Here is an 18616-nt window from a genome sequence, read left to right on the forward strand (position 1 = left end):
TACGTTACCCATGCTGAAAGGGATGACCATGCATGTAGACGACATATTTCACAATGTCAGGGCGCGTATCCTTACCCCTAGGGTGGATAAAAAGTATAAGCCAGCACCATCTGACCCAATGTACATAAGGGGACAATTACCTTAGACTTATTGGTATTTTCAAATGCACGCAAAAGGGTAAACTCCCAAACTACAGGGGATGCTCCACCCCCAGATAAAGGATCAAAGCTTCTCTATGCTTCAGGAAAAAGGGTGGCCTCACAAGCATCAAACTTGTGGCGCACATCTAACACTCAAGCGCTTTTTGCCGGATACAACCGTGCGCATTGGGATGAAATGGAACAAATCATCCAATTTCTACCCTAAAAGCATAAATCTAAAGCACAAAATTTAGTACAGGAGGGACAACTTATATCAAACAAGCAAATCAGATGTTCCCTTGATGCTGCTGACACATCTGTCAGAGCGGTAAACACTAGTGTCCTTTTAAGAAGCCACGCCTGGCTACATATATCTGCGTTCAAAGCGGAGGTTCAGACCTCCATATTGAACACACCCTTTAATAAACACCTCTTTGGCCTAGTGGTAGATTCTTAACTGGAAAAGATGGACACTGAAGTGGACAAATCAGTGGGAGCCCTTCCAGTCCGTAGCAAGCAGTGGTTCCCTTCGGCATCCCTTATAGCTAACAGGGTCCTAAAATAATACCTCGGAAACTGCATCCACATATGGGCAATAACCAAACCCCTGGCTCTAAAAACCACCTCAGGGGGGGTTACAGAGGAAGCAACGGCAGAGTTAGAGGTTTTAACACACGCACCTCCCCCTCCAATACAAAACAGTGACTTACCCATACTTCTTCACCGCCCCCCCCCCCTCCCCTCAGACTTCAGAGGGGGTTACAGAGGAAGCAACTGCAGAGTTAGATGTTTTAACACATGCACCTCCCCCTCCAATACAAAACAGTGACTTACCCATACTTCTTCTATACCAATGCTTTATTGCCACAAGGAAAACTTGTAATTACAGGCATTTGCATGTAGGCTGCATTACAGAGCAATAATGAAACAAAGACAAAAAACTGTCACCTTGCCTTTAAGGCTTCCAAGGGTTAGGGTACCGTGCCTTTAAGACCTGCAGGAGACCCTCTGCTCCCATCATGCACCACAGGTACAGTTAGGTTAGTTCTTTTTTCCGGCTCCTTCTGTGAGGATGCTGGGTATATTCTACTGGTATTTAGGTTTTTTAAAAAAAAATTCCAGTCAGAATGCCTGCGTTATTTCGGAAATGTCCTTCCTGTGACAAGAAAATGGCACTGTCAAACCCACACTCTGTGTGTATTGTGCGTCTTCCAACTTCACACACCCCTGACCAGTGTTATCATTGCCAGAAGTTTTCTAAAAGGGCTCTGCATGACGGAGAACGCATCAAGCTTCATGCCCAGCTGGAGAGGGATGGAAGCCAGCAGGGAGGTGGACATGGAGACTTCAGAACTCCCTCTTCAAGCAAGCAACACCGAAAACAGTGTAGTTGCACCTCCCCTGAGTCCAGGAAGAAGCAGGTGACTAAATGTTCGCCGTCGTGATCGCCGTCGAAGAGGCTGAGGCATTCTTCAGCGTCGAGGGATAAGTCATCGCCTCGACGTCGAGACTCTGCCGCATGCCAGTATGTCGGCGTAGAGGCACAGCACTTCGGGCTCGAAGGCTGTGGGCCCAGAGAGACTTGCTAAAGCCCCGTCTACGTCGAGGCTTCCGTCAACGTCTAGGCGTTCTCCGCCACCCTCGGGGGGGGGGGGGGGGGTCGGCGTCGAGACTCGCCGGCGAAGACCATGCTGCGAGTGGTCATGTCGACGTCGAGAGCATCGTCTAAGTCACATCAGTCGACGTTTAGGAGGTCGACGTCAGCGAGGCGTCATGGGAGGTCGAGTTCCCCCCCCCCCCCCATCGCCGTGGGCAGTTGACATCGAGACCAACGTCGAGAGGACGACGTTCCCACAGCAGATCGCCGCACAGATCAACAGCGAAAGTGACACAAACCCTGTCGAAGGCGTTCGACGCGCTTCAAAACTGCAGAGGCCACTGAGGAGGTCCAGCGCAAATAAACGTTGAGATCCCGTACGACGTCAAGAGCCCAGTTATCTCCAGGGCTGAATATTGTGCAGATTTCTCCAGAGAGATCTCCTAGAGGTGGCGAAAACAGGGTGTTTGAGGCATATGAGCTGCAGATTACACACTGTGCCTAGATCGCCATCTGGTGTTGGGCCCGGATGTTTGCAGTTGTTTTTCCTCTTGGAAAGTCTTTGGAAGTCACAAGGTATGTGACTCCTCCTTTGGATCGTATTGCGTATGGGCTTCGGCTCCATCCTCAGATTTTTTTCCGCCATCGGGCTCGGATGTATTCTTCTTATCGGCGCAATCCTTCCCTTTCCGCGGTATTGTCTTCGATTGCGATCTCCACACTCGACGCGACTCATCATTCGAAGTCTTAGATTCTGGTTGTCTACGAAGGCCTTCGGGCCTACCTGGGCTCCGGTCCTGGATGATGGAAAGGACTCCATTTAAAAAGTGCCCTCGATGTGGGTCGAAGTTTCCCCACACCGATCTCCATGAGGTGTGCAACCTCTGCCTCTCCCCAGAACACGAGGCAAGAGACTGTCTGGCTTGCAAATCCTTCCGTTTGAAGAAATCTATTGGGGACCGAAGGGTGAGGGGAACAATGGCACACTCATCGGCTGCCCGACGACCTCTTCGGAGAAGGCGTCGATGTTCCGGAGGAGCAGCACACCGAAGAGGGCCTCGTCAGCGCCTCCGAAGCTGCTGACTCAGATGTCGAGGACATAACTCCGGCATAGAGGGGCGTGAGTACTAACATCGACCCCCACCCTCAACGACATCAAAAAAGGCTTCGAACATGCCTTCGCCCTCGGGCCTAGGCACAACCAAAGACACTGCTTCCCATACCTCGCTTTCGGGCCCGGTTAAGAAGCACATCAAGCCTTCCGGCAGCTCGGGCTCGAGCCTGCCTGCCCTCTATGCTGAGAAAAACTCCTCGGCACCAGCACCTAAAAAGAAGATGGCCTCCTCCTCCTCCGCGCCGAAGACTGGCACTAGCTCCTCAGTACCGACACCATCCCCGGAGCCGAGCAAAAAACCAAAGGCCCTCGACACCCACTCCTCCAAGCTGAAAGTCGTCTCGGAACCGAGGAAACAACCAGACCTTTCTAAGCCACACGATTCAAAATAGCGAACCGATGCTGACTCGAAGCATAAAAAAACCTACGGCTCTGACACCTTCGGCGCCGAAGGATCGGCCCCCACAGATTAACTATTTCAGCCCTATCCACTACAAAAAACACATGTCAAAGACCCTAAAACTGGACATTTGATGCTCAGCATCAAAAAGAGACCGCTGGACAAGCCTGCCCCAGCTCCACCTCCAAAGAGAAGAGACTTTGCTACCTCCCCTTTGAGACTGCCTTCACCCCCTCCTCCACCTCCCCCACCTCATCGTTCTCCTACACCCTCTCTTGATGAGGATGATTACGATGTCTACGTCGACACAGGGGACGGGCCGCATGATCAGCCCACAGGGGACCCTACTCCTACAGGCTCCCCAGACCCATGGGACGACTACAACATCCCAAACGTCCCGCAGGATGACCTTTACTCTTCAAGACCGTCCCTCTCTTCCCCCCCCCCCCCCCCAGACACAATGGGGTTTAACCAGCTGCTCCATAGGGCTGCACACTACCACGGAGTTGATCTCCATTCAGACCCCATGGAGGAGGACTTCCTCCTAGACACCTTTGACACTGCACAGAGGGCCACTTCAATTCTGCCCATGCTTAAAGGGGTTATCAAGCACGCCCCGGAGGTCTTTAAAGACCCGGTTAGGGCCAGGGTCATCAACCCTCGCATCGAGAAAGTAGAAGGCCGCCCCTACAGACCCCACCTACATCAGAGGCCCCGCCCACTAGACTCCCTAGTAGTCTCCAATGCGAGTAAGCGTGCAAACTCCCAGGTATCCGGTGAGGCTCCACCACCCGATAAGGAGTCCAAACTCCTCGACGCCTCTAGCAAGCGAACTGCATCCCAGACTGCCAACACATGGCGCATTGCAAACACCCAAGCGCTTTTAGCAAGATATGACAGGGCATATTATGATGAACTGGAAGCCATAATGCAACACCTCCCTGACAATTACAAGAATAGAGCCAACGAGCTAATCCAGGAGGGTAAAGTAATCAACAATACCTCCATTCGTTGCGCAGACACCGCCTCTAGGGCAATTAACACCAGTGTCCTCCTGTGTAGGCATGCCTGGCTACAAATTTCAGGGTTCAAACCCGAGGTGCAGACTTCCATCCTCAACCACCCCTTTGACGAGCAACATCTATTTGTCCCCAACGTCGACGTTGCCCTTGAAAAAATGAAAAAGGACACCGACACGGCAAAATCTATGGGAGCCTTGCAGTCGCAGCCTCCCAGGCGCTCCTTTCGCCGCTCTTCCTTTAAAAACAACTCCAGAGGCTACTCCTCTGACAGCGCCTCCACTTCCTATAAGCCCCTAACCAATCCACCTTCACTAGGGGTTACCAGAGAGGTAGCTACAGGGGTAACAACAATAAAGGCAGAGGCCAAACTAACACCTCCCGCTCTGCCTCCACCCCTGCCCAATGACTTCCCTCCACTCCCCCCAGACCATCACACTCCGGTCGGAGGCAGACTCCACAATTTCCTTCCTGCCTGGTCCACCATCACCTCAGACAGATGGATAACACAAATAATTCGGTCAGGCTACTGCCCATTCTGGACCTCAGACCCCTAAACCAATACATACACTCAGACCACTTTCATATGGTCACACTCCAGCAGGTATCTCCTCTGCTCTCCCAGAACGACTACCTTGCCGTGAGACCTCAAGGACGCCTATTTCCACATTCCCATTCACAACGATCACAGGCAGTTTCTCAGATTCGTAGTAGACGGTCAGCACTACCAATTCAAAGTACTCCCATTCGGAGTCACCACAGCACCTCGGGTGTTTACCAAGTGCCTAGCGGTAGTGGCAGCACAACTGCGAAGACAACACATCCACGTCTTCCCATACCTAGACGACTGGCTCATAAAAGCCAACTCATACAACCAGTATGTACAACACACTCGCGCCACTATCCAACTACTTCACGACCTGGGCTTCACAGTAAACCACACAAAGACCCATCTGCAACCGTCCCACGTAAAATACCTCGGTGCTACCATAGACACCTCAAAAGCGCTAGCCTATCCCAGTCCTGCCAGGATAGCAAGCATTCAGGCTCTACGCGCCAAATTTCCACCGGAACACTCTTCCAGCTCGAGTGTTCATGCAACTTATAGGGATGATGGCCTCTTGCATATTCATAGTACCTCACGCAAGACTCCAGATGCATCCTCCAAGAGTGCTTAGCGCGCCAATGGAAGCAGGCCCAGGGTCAATTGACAGATCTGGTGTTGGTAGACGGTCGTGCCCATCGCTCTCTGCAGTGGTAGACCACCAAAATCCTTTCCAAAGGGCGATCGTTCCTGGAACCGGTTCCTCAGATAGTACTGACAGCGGACTCATCGCTCTCCGGCTGGGGAGCTCACCTACTACATCACACCATGCAGGACAGGTGGACACCTCAACAAAAGTTACTCCACATCAACCATCTGGAGTTACTAGCCATATTCTTAGCCCTAAAGGCTTTTCAAACACATGTCTCAGGCAAGGCCGTCTTAGTCCGCACGGACAACATGACAGCCATGTACTATATACAAAAACAAGGGGGCACACACTCTCCGCAGTTCTCTCAGCTAGCACAGAGCATATGGAGATGGGCCTAACCCCAAAAAATCTTTCTCCTAGCCCAACATGTCCCAGGCGTCCAAAACACTATGGCCGACCTGCTGAGCAGACAAACACAACAGATCCACGAGTGGGAACTCCATCCACAAGTTCTTCACCCGTACTTTCAAATGTGGGGGCATCCACAGATGGACCTCTTCGCCACCCACAAACGTCAAATGCCCAAGCTTCGCCGCCAGGTATCCACACCCATTGTCGAAAGGCAATGCGATATGGAAGAACTGGTTAGGCAGATTTGCGTGCGCCTTTCCGCCTCTCCCACTCATTCCATTAGTGGTGCGCAAACTACAACGCTCCCTCACCCTCATCCTAGTAGCTCCAACTTGGGCCAGACAACCGTGGTACACCACACTGCTGGAACGATCTGTAGTACCGCACCAAAAGTTACACCTCTCTCCACGCCTCTTAACCCAGAACCATGGAGAAATCAGGCACCCGGACCCAGCGCAGCTCAACCTTGTGATCTGGCACCTGAAATCCTAGAATTCGGTTATCTAAATCTTCCCCCTGACTGTATGAACGTCATTAAAGAAGATAGACGACCTACCACTAGAGCTTGCTACGCAGCCAAGTGGAAACGTTTTGTGGTCTCTGTGAGAAAGTGCAATCTTTCTTGCATGGTATGCCCCCACTTTTTGCTGAATTGCTGAATGTACTTTGACTGAGTGTGCCCTGGACTCCTGCCAATCAGGTGCCCAGGGCCTATGTTCCTTCCCTAAAACAAACCAAACCCAAATTGGCAAACCCTGGCCACATATCAGCCCCTAGTAAATGGTACCCTAAGTACCCAGGGCTTTGTGACCAAGGAAGGCCTCTAAGAGCTGCAGCACACCTTGTGCCCCCTTAGAGGCCCTGTACCCTTACACACACACACTGCCCTTGCAGGCTGAGTGTCTGGGTATAGGACAAACCAGTCGACATGGCACACATCCCTGTGTGCCATGCCCACAACCTACACTGCCCTGGCATACATCAGCCACCCCATGCAAGAAAGATGGCACTTTCTCACTCAGAGGAGATAAAAGCATTGAGCAGGTCAAGGGTAGTTGGAAGAATGTTTCTTATGGCCGGCAGCAGGTATCGTGGGGGTGCCGGGTCAAGCGGGGAGCCAGATTTCACTTTGTGCATGGTAGTTTAATATAATGGATCAATAAGAGGGAGGAAATCCAGAGTGACTGAGGGTCCTGAGCTTACGATAGTGGCCAGGGCAGGATCAAGCTGAGTGAGGGGAAAGGAGGCATATATTTTTTGTATTTTCTGGAGAAAGAATTCTGCCAGATTGTTACAGTGGGTTAGGGCATCAATTGGGTTAGGTTTCTGGGGAAGTTTGAGGAGAGTTTTAGCAAGTTGATAAATTTCCTTGGGGGAAGAAGCAGCCACCTTAATTTGTTCTTCGTAGAAGATTGCTTTGAGAGGCTTTGATATCCTCTATATAAGTTTTTATTGCTTCCCTATACACGGTTTTGCTGGTAGGGGAGTAATCGAGTTGCCATTTTCTCTCTAGCTTTTTACAATATCGTTTTAGTTCCCGTCATTTGGGGGAATACCAGGGGGCGGTTGTGCCACTACGTTTTGTTTGAGAGCATTTCAGGGGGAGCACAGCATCTAAGGAGCTATGGATCCAGCTATTGTATTCCTCATTAGCTATGATGGGATTGGGGCTACTAGAAGGTCGGGAAGCTTCCAGGGCCGGCATCCAGAGGAAGTTTAGACCAGTTACGATCCCTGCGAGTGATCGTGTTGGTGGAAATCGGGGGTGGCCCATGAGAGGGATCAGGAAGTGATCAGTCCAAGGGAGTGGAGAGGGGATTCCCGTTGTGAGTTGTGTACAATTGTAAAAACAGGGTAGAGTACTGCAACAGAAATCCAGCTTCCTACACGGGGGGCATTATATATGCTGCAACCCTCAGAGGCCTTCTCTGGTCACAAGGCACTTAGTAACTTAGTACCAGATTTACCTTTTACAAGGGACTTGTAGGTGGCCCAGAGGTGTGCCAATTGTGGAGACAAAGGTACAGTTTTGGGAAAGAACACATGCCCTGGGAGCCTGATTGGCAGGGGTCCAGGGCACACTCAGTTGGCATCCGGTATCTGGCAAAAGGTTAGGGGGTAACCGTGCAAAAATGGGCACTTTCCTACACAGACTGATAGTAAAGTGCGTTCTAAGTACTAAGTGCATCCAAACTTGCTATGCTAAGGCCAAAAGACCTTTACCTGTTCTTCCAGAGCGCACTCTACTCGCAAAAAAGGAGCAACCATGGCTATTTTAGGACATATTCCCACAGCTGACCGATGTAAAGCAGCTTCACGGTCCACGTCATACAGTATCGCCTAACTTTATTTTGTGGCAGTTTTTGTAGCCCAACAAGCCAGTGTAGGTCCGGCAGTGCTACATACTCTTTCAAACCACTGCAACACCCACAGGTTAGCCACTTCTTAACAGTCTATGCAGAGCATGTGTATCAACAGCCACAAATATGTATGCAAAAGGAGGATAAGAGGTCTTTTCTCTCTCTTTTCTCTCTTTTCTCTCTCTCAACAGCCACAAATGCCATTGAATTAAATATTACTTACCTTGTAAGCATGTGTTCATGGCCTGCAGTGCTATAGATTCACATGCACCCACCCTCCTCCCCGGACACCTGTGGCCGTTGCAGTTCCTTACATTTATTAGTTTTCAGTATTTATTTAGTTAGCATGCTCATCTTATTACACATACCTGAGGCTCCTTTCTCACCCGCCTGCAGGATAACAATCTAACAACTGAGTCGATGCTTGTACGAATTACCACTAAAGAGGAGTCACTTGACCTTGTGCCTTGAAAGACTTTATCGGAGAGAAAAAATTTGTACAACTCGGGACCGAAGTCTAGATTGCAGTAGTATGCAGTGCGTGTGCACTTACACCACTACATGCCATAAACTTGTGCTTACAGGGTAAGTAGCATATTTCTTTCCTCACATTCTTTGTTGCCATCCTCACCTGCCGTGTAGAAATACAGTCTATGGAGTTTATTCTTGTGCGCATTGCCAACTATGGCTCTGTCACTATAGCTCGTCATTTAAGTCCTTTTTGAGGAAACAAAATTATACATGCCCAAAACTAGATGGCAGGTGTAGACTGAACATGTGAATCTACATTACTGCTTGCCTCAAAAAGATGCTTATAGGGTAAGTAACATAATCCATCCGCTGACTACACTTTCTGATTTCCTCTAACCTTTTCTTCTTTACAAATGCATTTGCCGTTATTAGTGAAATACAGGTAGTCTTTGGAGAGAGGCAAGCTAAATACTTGCAGGTCTGAAAAGGAAATGTTTCTCTTCCCTAAACTATGTTTCTCTTTTATCCATTAGAATGTTGATATTCTTAAGGATCCAGAAACAGTGAAGCAGCTTGGTAGCATTTTGAAAACCAATGTTCGAGCTTGTAAAGCAGTTGGTCACCCATTTGTAATTCAGCTTGGAAGGATATATTTAGATATGCTGAATGTGTACAAGTGCCTAAGTGAAAATATTTCTGCAGCCATTCAGGCAAACGGTAAGGATGTTTATAATGGTTTCATGTGTCTGATGCCCTGAATTGCATGAATGTTTGTAAAAAAAATAAATAGCAATACTGTATGGCAGTCAGATTAGCACCATAGACTTCCTATTCCTATGAGTGTCTCTTAATTGCTTTGGTTAGACCATTGCCTGTGTGATCACTGTTTTTTCAACTAGGACTGAGACAGACGTGTAATACATGTACTGGATCTCGTAACCCTGCATCATTTTAGCACATGCTTTTTTCTTCCATAATGTGCCATCTACTTGCTTGGTGCTGAACAAGGGGCAGTTGGGCTGTGAAGGAAATTTGAGTGTCCATTTATTCTGCATATTCTCCAGTATTGAATCTTCCACAGATTCACATGCTTGTATCTTCCCCGTCATGGTGGGAGTCTCGAGGTAGTTAGAAAAGCAGATTTATAACTACATGTATGTAAGGGAGTCTCCCTGAGCTCTGCTCAGTTTGTCAGTGAGTGAACTTTTGACCCTGCTAAAATGTATCTCAAGGTACTGTTTTTCTACCTCTTTGCTTCTAAAACGTCAGAGGGATCGAAGAAGAGGCTTTTTAGACCCTGCATATCTTGTGAGAAAGCAAGACTTTTTCTCTGAGGACCCCCGCAAACAGTCTCTTGTCTTTATCCCTAACATTCAGCCAAGTACTGTAATACTGCAGAACCTTTTCTGCCAAAACTCTAAAGGACATGGAGGCCAGATTGTTATGGCTCCAAAAGAAAAAATCTAGATCGTACGCTGGATCTGATGTTGAAGAAAGGTTTGGGCCATCCACAGCTGGAAGGAAACGTAAAAATGAGGGCTCTACCTCATTAAAGACTGATCCTAAGAAAATGAAGGCAGATAAAATCTCCTCTGCCGAAAAAGCAGCCCTAAAACAAAGACTCTGGTCTGAAAGTCTTCTGGTGCTTCTCTGCCGGTCACAACTCTAAAACAGGCTTCGTCAACGAAAAAAGCTCCGTCCACTGACCCATCGTCAGACAACTGCCAAATCTCCATTGATGTCTGTAGCGTCGACAGTAGTGGTGACTGCCTCGTTGACGAATACTGTGATGGCTATCAGCTTGTCGATGGCATCGCAGCTCAGATGACAGGAACACAATCAACGACATAGTCTATGACCTGTTGACGGGCTTTCTGACGATAAGTGTTTAACTCCCCTTCTAGACTGCTGAAAAGACTACTATCACTTTCAGACATCTCACTTCGTCGACTGTCGTCAACAGAACAAACAGGACATTAAGTCTCCAATTGATAAAGTCTCCAGGTTTGACATCTCTTTCCAAGATATCACCTCTGCCTCCCTCTCACCTTCTTGATACGGAGGAATCGGTAGATGAGTTTGTTCGGTCCAGCTTACAGCCCATCACAGCTCACTGTTAAATGCCAGGACATGTATGAGCAAGAGGAGACACACATGCAGGACACGTCATTTTATATGGAAAGGTCATTACTCCTTCATGGATCATCCTCCGGAGTAACAATATAACTCTTTGCAGGAACACTATCCATATGAAGCTTACGACGAGCAACAGGAGGTATGGAGAGATTCCATGCTGGTGCCAACTTCCCTGGTCACTGACCTTAGGCACATGCTCCATGATTAAAACTATTTCCAGACACTCACGCTCCAGTACCGCTGATGCCCAGAGCACCGGGTTTTCAGGTTCTTTTGCCACCGCCAGTGGTTACTCCACCGCCTGGTGCTGAAGAAGAGAGACCAGCACCTTTGTGCATTACAATACAAGATGACTACATCGAGAGTGAAGCAGACGATCAGCCTGAGGGTGGTGAGCTCATTTAGGATCTCAAACTTGGTTGGACGAAAATCGGATTATTACATTGCTCCATCTTCACCAACACCTTCCCCACCTCCAGTGAGTTTTTCTCCGGGAGATATTGGAGGTTTCCATGCGTTATGTTATGTTATGGGGTATTTATTAAGCGCGCAGCTACTCCAAGGAGGGTCCCGGTGCGGATTTAACCCCGACACAGATGGCAAAACTAGCATACACTACCATTCTAGTCTTGAAAGAGCCAAGTTTTCACGCCCTTACGAAAATTTAAACGGTCACATTCCTGTCGCAGCTTGAGAGGGAGGCTATTCCATACCTTTGCTTGCGCCCACCTGAAAGGAGGGACCACCCTTACAAGAAAGGAGAAATTTGGGCACATTTATTAATTGTTGAGGACGAACGTAGTGTTCTGAAGGGTTTATACAGCTGAATCTTATTTCTAAGATCTGGTGCTCCAATCTTATTGATGGCTTTAAACGTTAAAACCAAGGATTTAAAACACATCCTTTGTCTTACAGGCAGCCAGTGTAAGGTACTCAGATGGGAGGACATATGGTCTCTAGGCCCCACTGTCAAAACTGCCCTGGCCGCAGCATTTTGAACCACCTGCAAACGATTCATCAGGTAGTCTGGAAGACCCAGATACAGTACGTTTACATAGTCCAGTCTGGACATGATCAAAGCCTGGACCACTGTTTTCTTATGTGCAATTGGGACAAGAGGGAGGACATTTCTCATAGTTTTCAGCAGTCCAAAACATGTACCAGCCGTAGATTGGACCTGGGTTTTCATAGTCAGATCGGAATCAATTTTTATTCCTAAATTTTTTACCGTGCAGGCCGGCTTTGCTGGGGGGGGGGGCGCAATTTTTTGGCCACCATTGGCGCCATTCATTGTCTGGGGTGTGTCCAAAGAAGTTACTGGAAAGAGCCTCTAAAAGATTTGATTTGCCTTTGCCTGTAGTGCAAACCAAATGCTTCTGCTATGATTTTAAGGATCCGGCTAAAAAATCGGTATGATCCATACCAATTGTGGATTATATTTGGAACGAAGGTTTGAAACTTATGAAGAATTCGGCTTATGTTCTGGCTGTATTGCCGAGGATGGAAAAGAAATACAAAGCACCCGATTATGCATCTGCGTGTTTGACTGGGCATCCTCGACCGGATTCAGTGATAATGCAAGGTGCACAGAGACGCTCCAAGAATCTGCAATCTCATTGTTCTGTGCCTCCAGACATAGGGTAAATGGCTAGATCGCATCGGCAGACGCTTTGCTGCTATGGCTGCTACTTCCATCAAGGCCTCCAATACCGTAGCAATCTTGGGGCGGTGTGACTGCCAGTTGTGGTTGAATCTTGCACCGCTTTTTGAACATCTTCCAGATTATAAAAAGAAAGAAGCCAAAGACCTCCTGCAGGAAAGGTGCTAGAGCTTTTTCTGAAGTAATTGATTCAGCAATGGATCCATCTTCGATCACTTTCAGACAAATGACAGGAGCCGCTGTTCTCCATTGGAAGGGCTGGCTGAGGGAGACGTGCTTCTGCCCTGAAGTTCAATCAAATATATTAGTTAAGCCCTTAGAGGAAAACCTGTTTGGAAAACATGTTGAGGAGTTACAGGGTATCAAGAAGGCTACAGAGACAGCACGTACCTTAGGTATGCTGCAGCAAATGCATTTTCAGTCCTTTCGTGGGGGACGAGGACAGTTTCAGCAAAGATCGTCTTATCAAGTATACAGATTTCAGCCGTATTCCCAAACGAATTACAGACCACAATATGAAGGACAGCAGCAAACTTTTCGTGCTTCTAATGCGGCGTGCAATCGGCTAGACGCAAGCCTTCGGCACGGTTAATCTCAAGATTCCTCTAGACGGCAGTGACGTTTTCTGTCCACCAGCCACCTCTTCTTGACTTCAGCCTCAGCTGCTTCGTCTTTCTCCCTTTCTGTGCCAATGGGAAGCCATTACAAAGGACAGATGGGTACTGGACATAATCTATCGGGCCACACCCTAGAATTTGTTCACAACCCCCTTCGAAATCCACCCGCAATGAGAACCCATCAACATCTTTTGTTAAAGCAAGAAATCTCGACCTTGCTGTTAAAAGGGGCAATAGAAAAAGTTCCTTCCAGTCAACAAGAGAAAGGCTTCTATTTCAACTTCTTCCTTGTAAGGAAAAAATGTATACCTCCGGTAGCGACTTTTCTAAGAGACAGGCCACCAGGTTTATCCCTACCTGGACGATTGGCTGGCAAAAGGGCCACATTCCATTCTGCAATAAGATCTACACTGGCTTGTCAACAGCTGTTCAAGTCTCTATGCTTGCAACTCAATGTAGAGAAACCATGCCCAATTCCAAGCTAGAAACTTATATGTTCAAGGCAAATGAGCTGTAGATCATATATTGTGCATAGATCGCCATCTGGTGTTGGTCTTGGATGTTTGCAGTTTGTTTTGTTTGAAGAAGTCTTTGTAGTCCCGAGGTAGGTGACTCCTCCTTACCATGATAGTGCGCATGGGCATCGACTTTATCCCCAGATCGTTTTTTTCCACCATTTGGTTCGGATGTGATTTCCTGCGCTCCGGGTCAGTATAGTCTTCGAACCCCCTTCGACGCGCAATCCTTCACCGCTCGACTGTATTGTTCTGGATCGTGTTCCCCTTTTGACGCGCATCCTCCAATTTAAAAAAAATCTTCGCGGGCTGTTGGACCTAGCCACGCTGACCTCGACGGCCGTCGATGGAACGAACTCAGTTTAGAAAATGCCCCAGGTGTGGTGCTTAATTCTCCCTCAAAGACTTGCACGAAGTGTGTAAACTCTGCCTTTCCACCGAGCACGAGGGAAAACACTGCAAGGCCTGTACTTCGTTCCGGTCGAAGAAAACCATCCCTGATAGTTGGGCTCGATGACGCGAAATGTCCTGCAGCAGCAGCTCTATTCCAGACATCTTCCAGGCAGGTTCTACAGTCCATCCTGAACTTCAACCTGCAGAAGAGGATATCTCCGTCTCTGAAGCTGACGACTCCAAGGAAGACTAGCAGACTGTTACCCCGGCTCAGCGGACAGTGAGTACTACTACCCAGCACACCACCAAACTTAAGACTCCGGTAACACCTTCACCCTCGGGCTCAGGTCAATAACGTGTTCAAACTCCCAAAAGCCCGACCTCGGGCCAGCTATGAAACCTAAACCAAAGTCTTCTGACTGGCAAGAGTCGGCCCCATCCCGGCACCGAACATACACCTTCGGCACCAGAGCCTAAAACCAAGCCGGTGCCCCACCTTTCTTTGCTGGCACCGAAGATGCTTTTGATGCCTAAAACCCTGACTCCGAAGCAACCAAAAGACGAAGCTTCGGAGCCGAAACAGGACAAACTGAAAGCTTCTGAGCCGAAGAACATGTCGGATCCAAAAACTCCCTCAACACCTACATGTGAGAAAGTGCCCTCTTTCTTGCATGGGTATGCCCCCACTTTTTGCTGAATTGCTGATGTTCTTTAAGTGTGCCCTGGGCTCCTGCCTATCAGGTACACAGGGCCTATGTTCCTTGTCTAAAACTGCATTGAAGCCTAAACCCAATTGGCATCTCTGGCCACATGTCAGCCCCTGGTAAATGGTACCACAGGTACCCAGGGCACTGTGATCAGAGAAGGCCTCTAAGGGCTGCAGCACTTATTGTGCCACCCTTAGAGAGGCCATGTACCCCGACACTCACACACTCTTTGCAGGCTGCGTGTCTTGGTGCAGAAGAAAGTGAAGAGGCGACATGGCACACATCCCTGTGTGCCATGCCCAAAAACCACGGCCCTGGTATACATCAGTCACCCCTCTAGCTGAGGGCCCGATGCCTGTGGGTAGTGTACAGGTGCATGAGCCCTGTACCCCTACAGTGCCCAAGTTCATTCCTGGGCACTGTTAGTGCAGTGCTGCCATTAAGAATGTATGGTGCTGGGAGTTTGTCATTACGAACTCCACAACGCCATAATGTCTACATTGAAGACCGGGAAGTTTGGTATGATACTTCAGCACATTAAACCCACATTGATGCCAGTGTGGGATTTAATGTAAAATGTATAACAGAGGGCAACTTAGAGTTGCCCCCTGACCCTAACCCACAATCCACGTCCTGTCTGAAAGGCTGCCTAGGCTGCCACACAGCAGACATGTTGCTGTACCCCTGGGTAGAGAGCCATCCGCTCTCCTGGGCCTGCAACAATGCACATAACTGGGCGAGGTGCTATGCATCCTCCCCCAGGATGGGCAGGGGAAGCTTCAAAGGCATGCCGCCTTTGTGAGCTTCTCCAAGCCACTTGATGTACTCAGCAACTGGCCCCTATCTGATCTCAACCCCCACTCTGGCCGGAAGACTCTCTGGAAACCCCAAGTGAGGAAAGGGGGTGTGCCAGCCTCTGCCGACCCTCAGGTGGGGGAGGCGAGGTGAAGCACAACTCCGGGCTCTCGCCATCTTGAGGATTGGGAACCCTGCCCAATCGGGATTAGGCTCCTGCCCCCCTCCCACTGGAGAGTGGCAGGATAGGGGGTGGACCCACCCCAGGGAAGGGACCCATTGGTCCCTGACCTCTACCTGTAACGCCCCTAAATATAGTATTTAGGGGCACCCTGAACCTTCCTTCCTCAGATCCCGAATCCGAAACAAGCAAGAACAAGAAGAAAGACCTGCCGTGCAGCTGCTAACAAGAGGAAGACACCAACTGACTTGGCCCCAGCCCTACAGGCCTGTCGACCCTCGAACCTGCTCCTGCTAAAACCCGGCGTCTCCAGTGGTCCGCAACCTCAAAAACCCTGGAGGACCTCTCTGCCTTGTGACTCTAAAATGACTGGTACTCCCACGAGCAGTGGTTCTGCTCAAAGCAAGTAACAAACCCCTGGTGCCAACCAGGAACCGTGACTCCTGCACACTCTGCACCCGCCAAGCCTGGCCTGTGCCGGAGTGGACAAAGACCATGAGGACGTCCCCCTGGCGACTGACCCAGAATCCAGTACCCAAGGACCCACCTTGACGCTCCTGACGACGCCTGCAGCCTCAGAACCAGGGACCCCTCCAGCTGAGGGTAAGATTTCCCGAAGCGAAAAGACACCCCGGCGCCCTGCGGCCCCCTGTGCCCAGCTCCTGGGTGCCTACCTAACCTACAGCTTCCCATCTTACCTCTCGAAGTGGTGGTCGCACCTGAAGAATCTTTGTCCCTGAGCTTGCAGCCTTTGTTCGTCTTAGAGCTTCTCCATTGAAATGCATTGAGCACCCGACGGCTCAAAAGCACCCTGCACCCAGCCGCCCGAGTGCCCCTGGGAGTGCAATCTCTGTCCTATTTTTCTTCCCCACTTGACCTGAGTGAGTGACCAGGAGCCCAGCTCGCACAGCCGCGTGGCCTGCCTGCAAGCAGCCACCAACCAAAGGCCCCCTGCCCGCCATAGGCTAACATTGGGCCTACCTACCTGACCCTGGGAGACCCCGGAGTCTATGCCCAGAACCTTAACTCTGCCAGTTGAGTACTTACCCAAAAGCCGATAACTCCCTGTTCGAGGCATATGAGCTGCAGATCACACACTTAGGATAGTAGATCGCCATCTGGTGTTGGGCTTGGATGCTTGTAGGGTGTTGTCGTCTTCGGAAGAAGTCTTTGGTCACGAGATAGGTGACTCCTTCCCTTGAACGACAGTGCGCATGGGCATCAGCTCCATCGTTAGATTTTTTTTTTTTTTCTGCCATTGGGTTCGGATGCAACTTTTCCGCTCCGGTTGGATATATCGATTCCAAGCTTTTTGAAGCGCAAAATTTCACACACAACATCAAAGCACCTTCATTCTCGACATCGATTAAATCGGCTCGATTCCGGACGTCGACGCGGGCCGCTGGGCCTATCCACGCCGTGAAGCCTATGGCTCATGGAAAGGACGCCTTTCAAAAAATGCCCCCAGTGTGGAGCAAATTTTCCGCACAGTGACCACCACAAAGTCTGCAACCTGTGCCTCTCACCTGAACACGACGAGTCCAGCTGTCCAGCCTGCGCATCCTTTCGATCCAAAAAGACCATTCGAGATCGAAGGGCTCGAAGACACATCATGGCACAGAGAACCGCTCCGGAACCAGAGGACATCTTTGATGAAGGCCCCGATGTCCCAGAAGAAGATTCAGAAGATCTACAAATAATTTCCGAAGCAGACTACTCAGACTACCCCCATCACTCCTGGGCAACGTGTGAGTACTACTGCCCCTGCCCCACTAAAACCAAAGGCATTGGTCAAGACTTCGCCTGCTGGCCCCAGTCGAGACCCGAAAACATCCTTCAGAAGCCTCGGCTCCGTAGAAACATAAGCCTTCCGGTAGCTCTGGGCCGTGCAAACCGCATGTCATTGTCCAACCGGCACCCTCGGCACCGAAATCGGCTCCAATGCCTTCGGCCCCGAGAACACCAAGGCCAATAGATAAACCGGCACCGAAGGCTCCCAAGCCTACAGATACAACTTCGGCTCTGAAACAGACATCGGCACCGAAACCATCATCGGTACCGAAACCAACGGCTAAGGACTCTCATACGCCTCCTAAAGCCAAACAATCCACCGATCAACCAAAACCTCGATCGGAACCGAAAAAATAGGCACCAAAGACTGTTCCTGAACAAGAACTTTTTCATCCAGATCCCATCGACCCAAGGCAGAAAAAGATTTAAATCAACCCCAAGACTGGACATGTGACCGCGGTGCCATGTAAAAAACGGACACACCACCTGTTCCATTTCCTGTAAACAGGAAGGACTCTGCAACATCGCCTATGCCTCCTTCCTCTCCTATACTGCCTACACCACCCTTGCCTATACCCTCCCCATCACATACACCACCTCCACAGGATGATGATTATGACCTAGGGGGTGGGGGTGACCGTAATGATCCGTTCACGGATCCAGACACCTCACCACTGGATGATTGGGCGTTCCTTCTACCAGACATCCCTTACCTCAGCCATATTCCTCCAAACCATCGCCTCCAGACGATCACCTGGGGTTTGGCCAATTATTAAATAGAGCGGCACTTTACCACGGCGTCACAATGCACTCAGACGCACCAGAGGAAGACTTTATATTAGACACTTTCGAACAATCTCAAAAGTCTGTACAAATTCTGCCCATGATTAAAGGAGTCATAAAACATGCCCCCGAAGTATTTAAAGACCCCGTCCGTGCCAGGGTTCTCAACCCAAGGATAGAAAAGAAATATAGGCCTGCCCCTGAAGACCCTAATTACATCAAAGGGCAACTCCCTTTGGATTCTCTGGTCGTTTCCAATGCTAGGAAACGGTCCAACTCCCAAACCACAGGAGACACACCAACCCAGACAAAGAATCTAATCTGTTAGAA

At 49.5% G+C, this 18616-nt stretch overlaps 1 protein-coding gene across 1 annotated transcript in view; it reads left to right on the plus strand.

Annotated features, from left to right (window-relative positions):
• Window positions 1-18616, plus strand: part of XPO1 (exportin 1) — a 908600-nt gene that overhangs the window by 733723 nt on the left and 156261 nt on the right. Inside the window, exon 18 of the mRNA XM_085612347.1 lies at window positions 9242-9425. Within this exon, the coding sequence (XP_085468473.1) occupies window positions 9242-9425 (184 nt within the window). The remainder of the gene's footprint in view (window positions 1-9241; window positions 9426-18616) is intronic.

This window comes from Triturus cristatus, chromosome 6, assembly GCF_964204655.1.
Source record: "Triturus cristatus chromosome 6, aTriCri1.1, whole genome shotgun sequence".
NCBI lineage: Eukaryota > Metazoa > Chordata > Amphibia > Caudata > Salamandridae > Triturus > Triturus cristatus.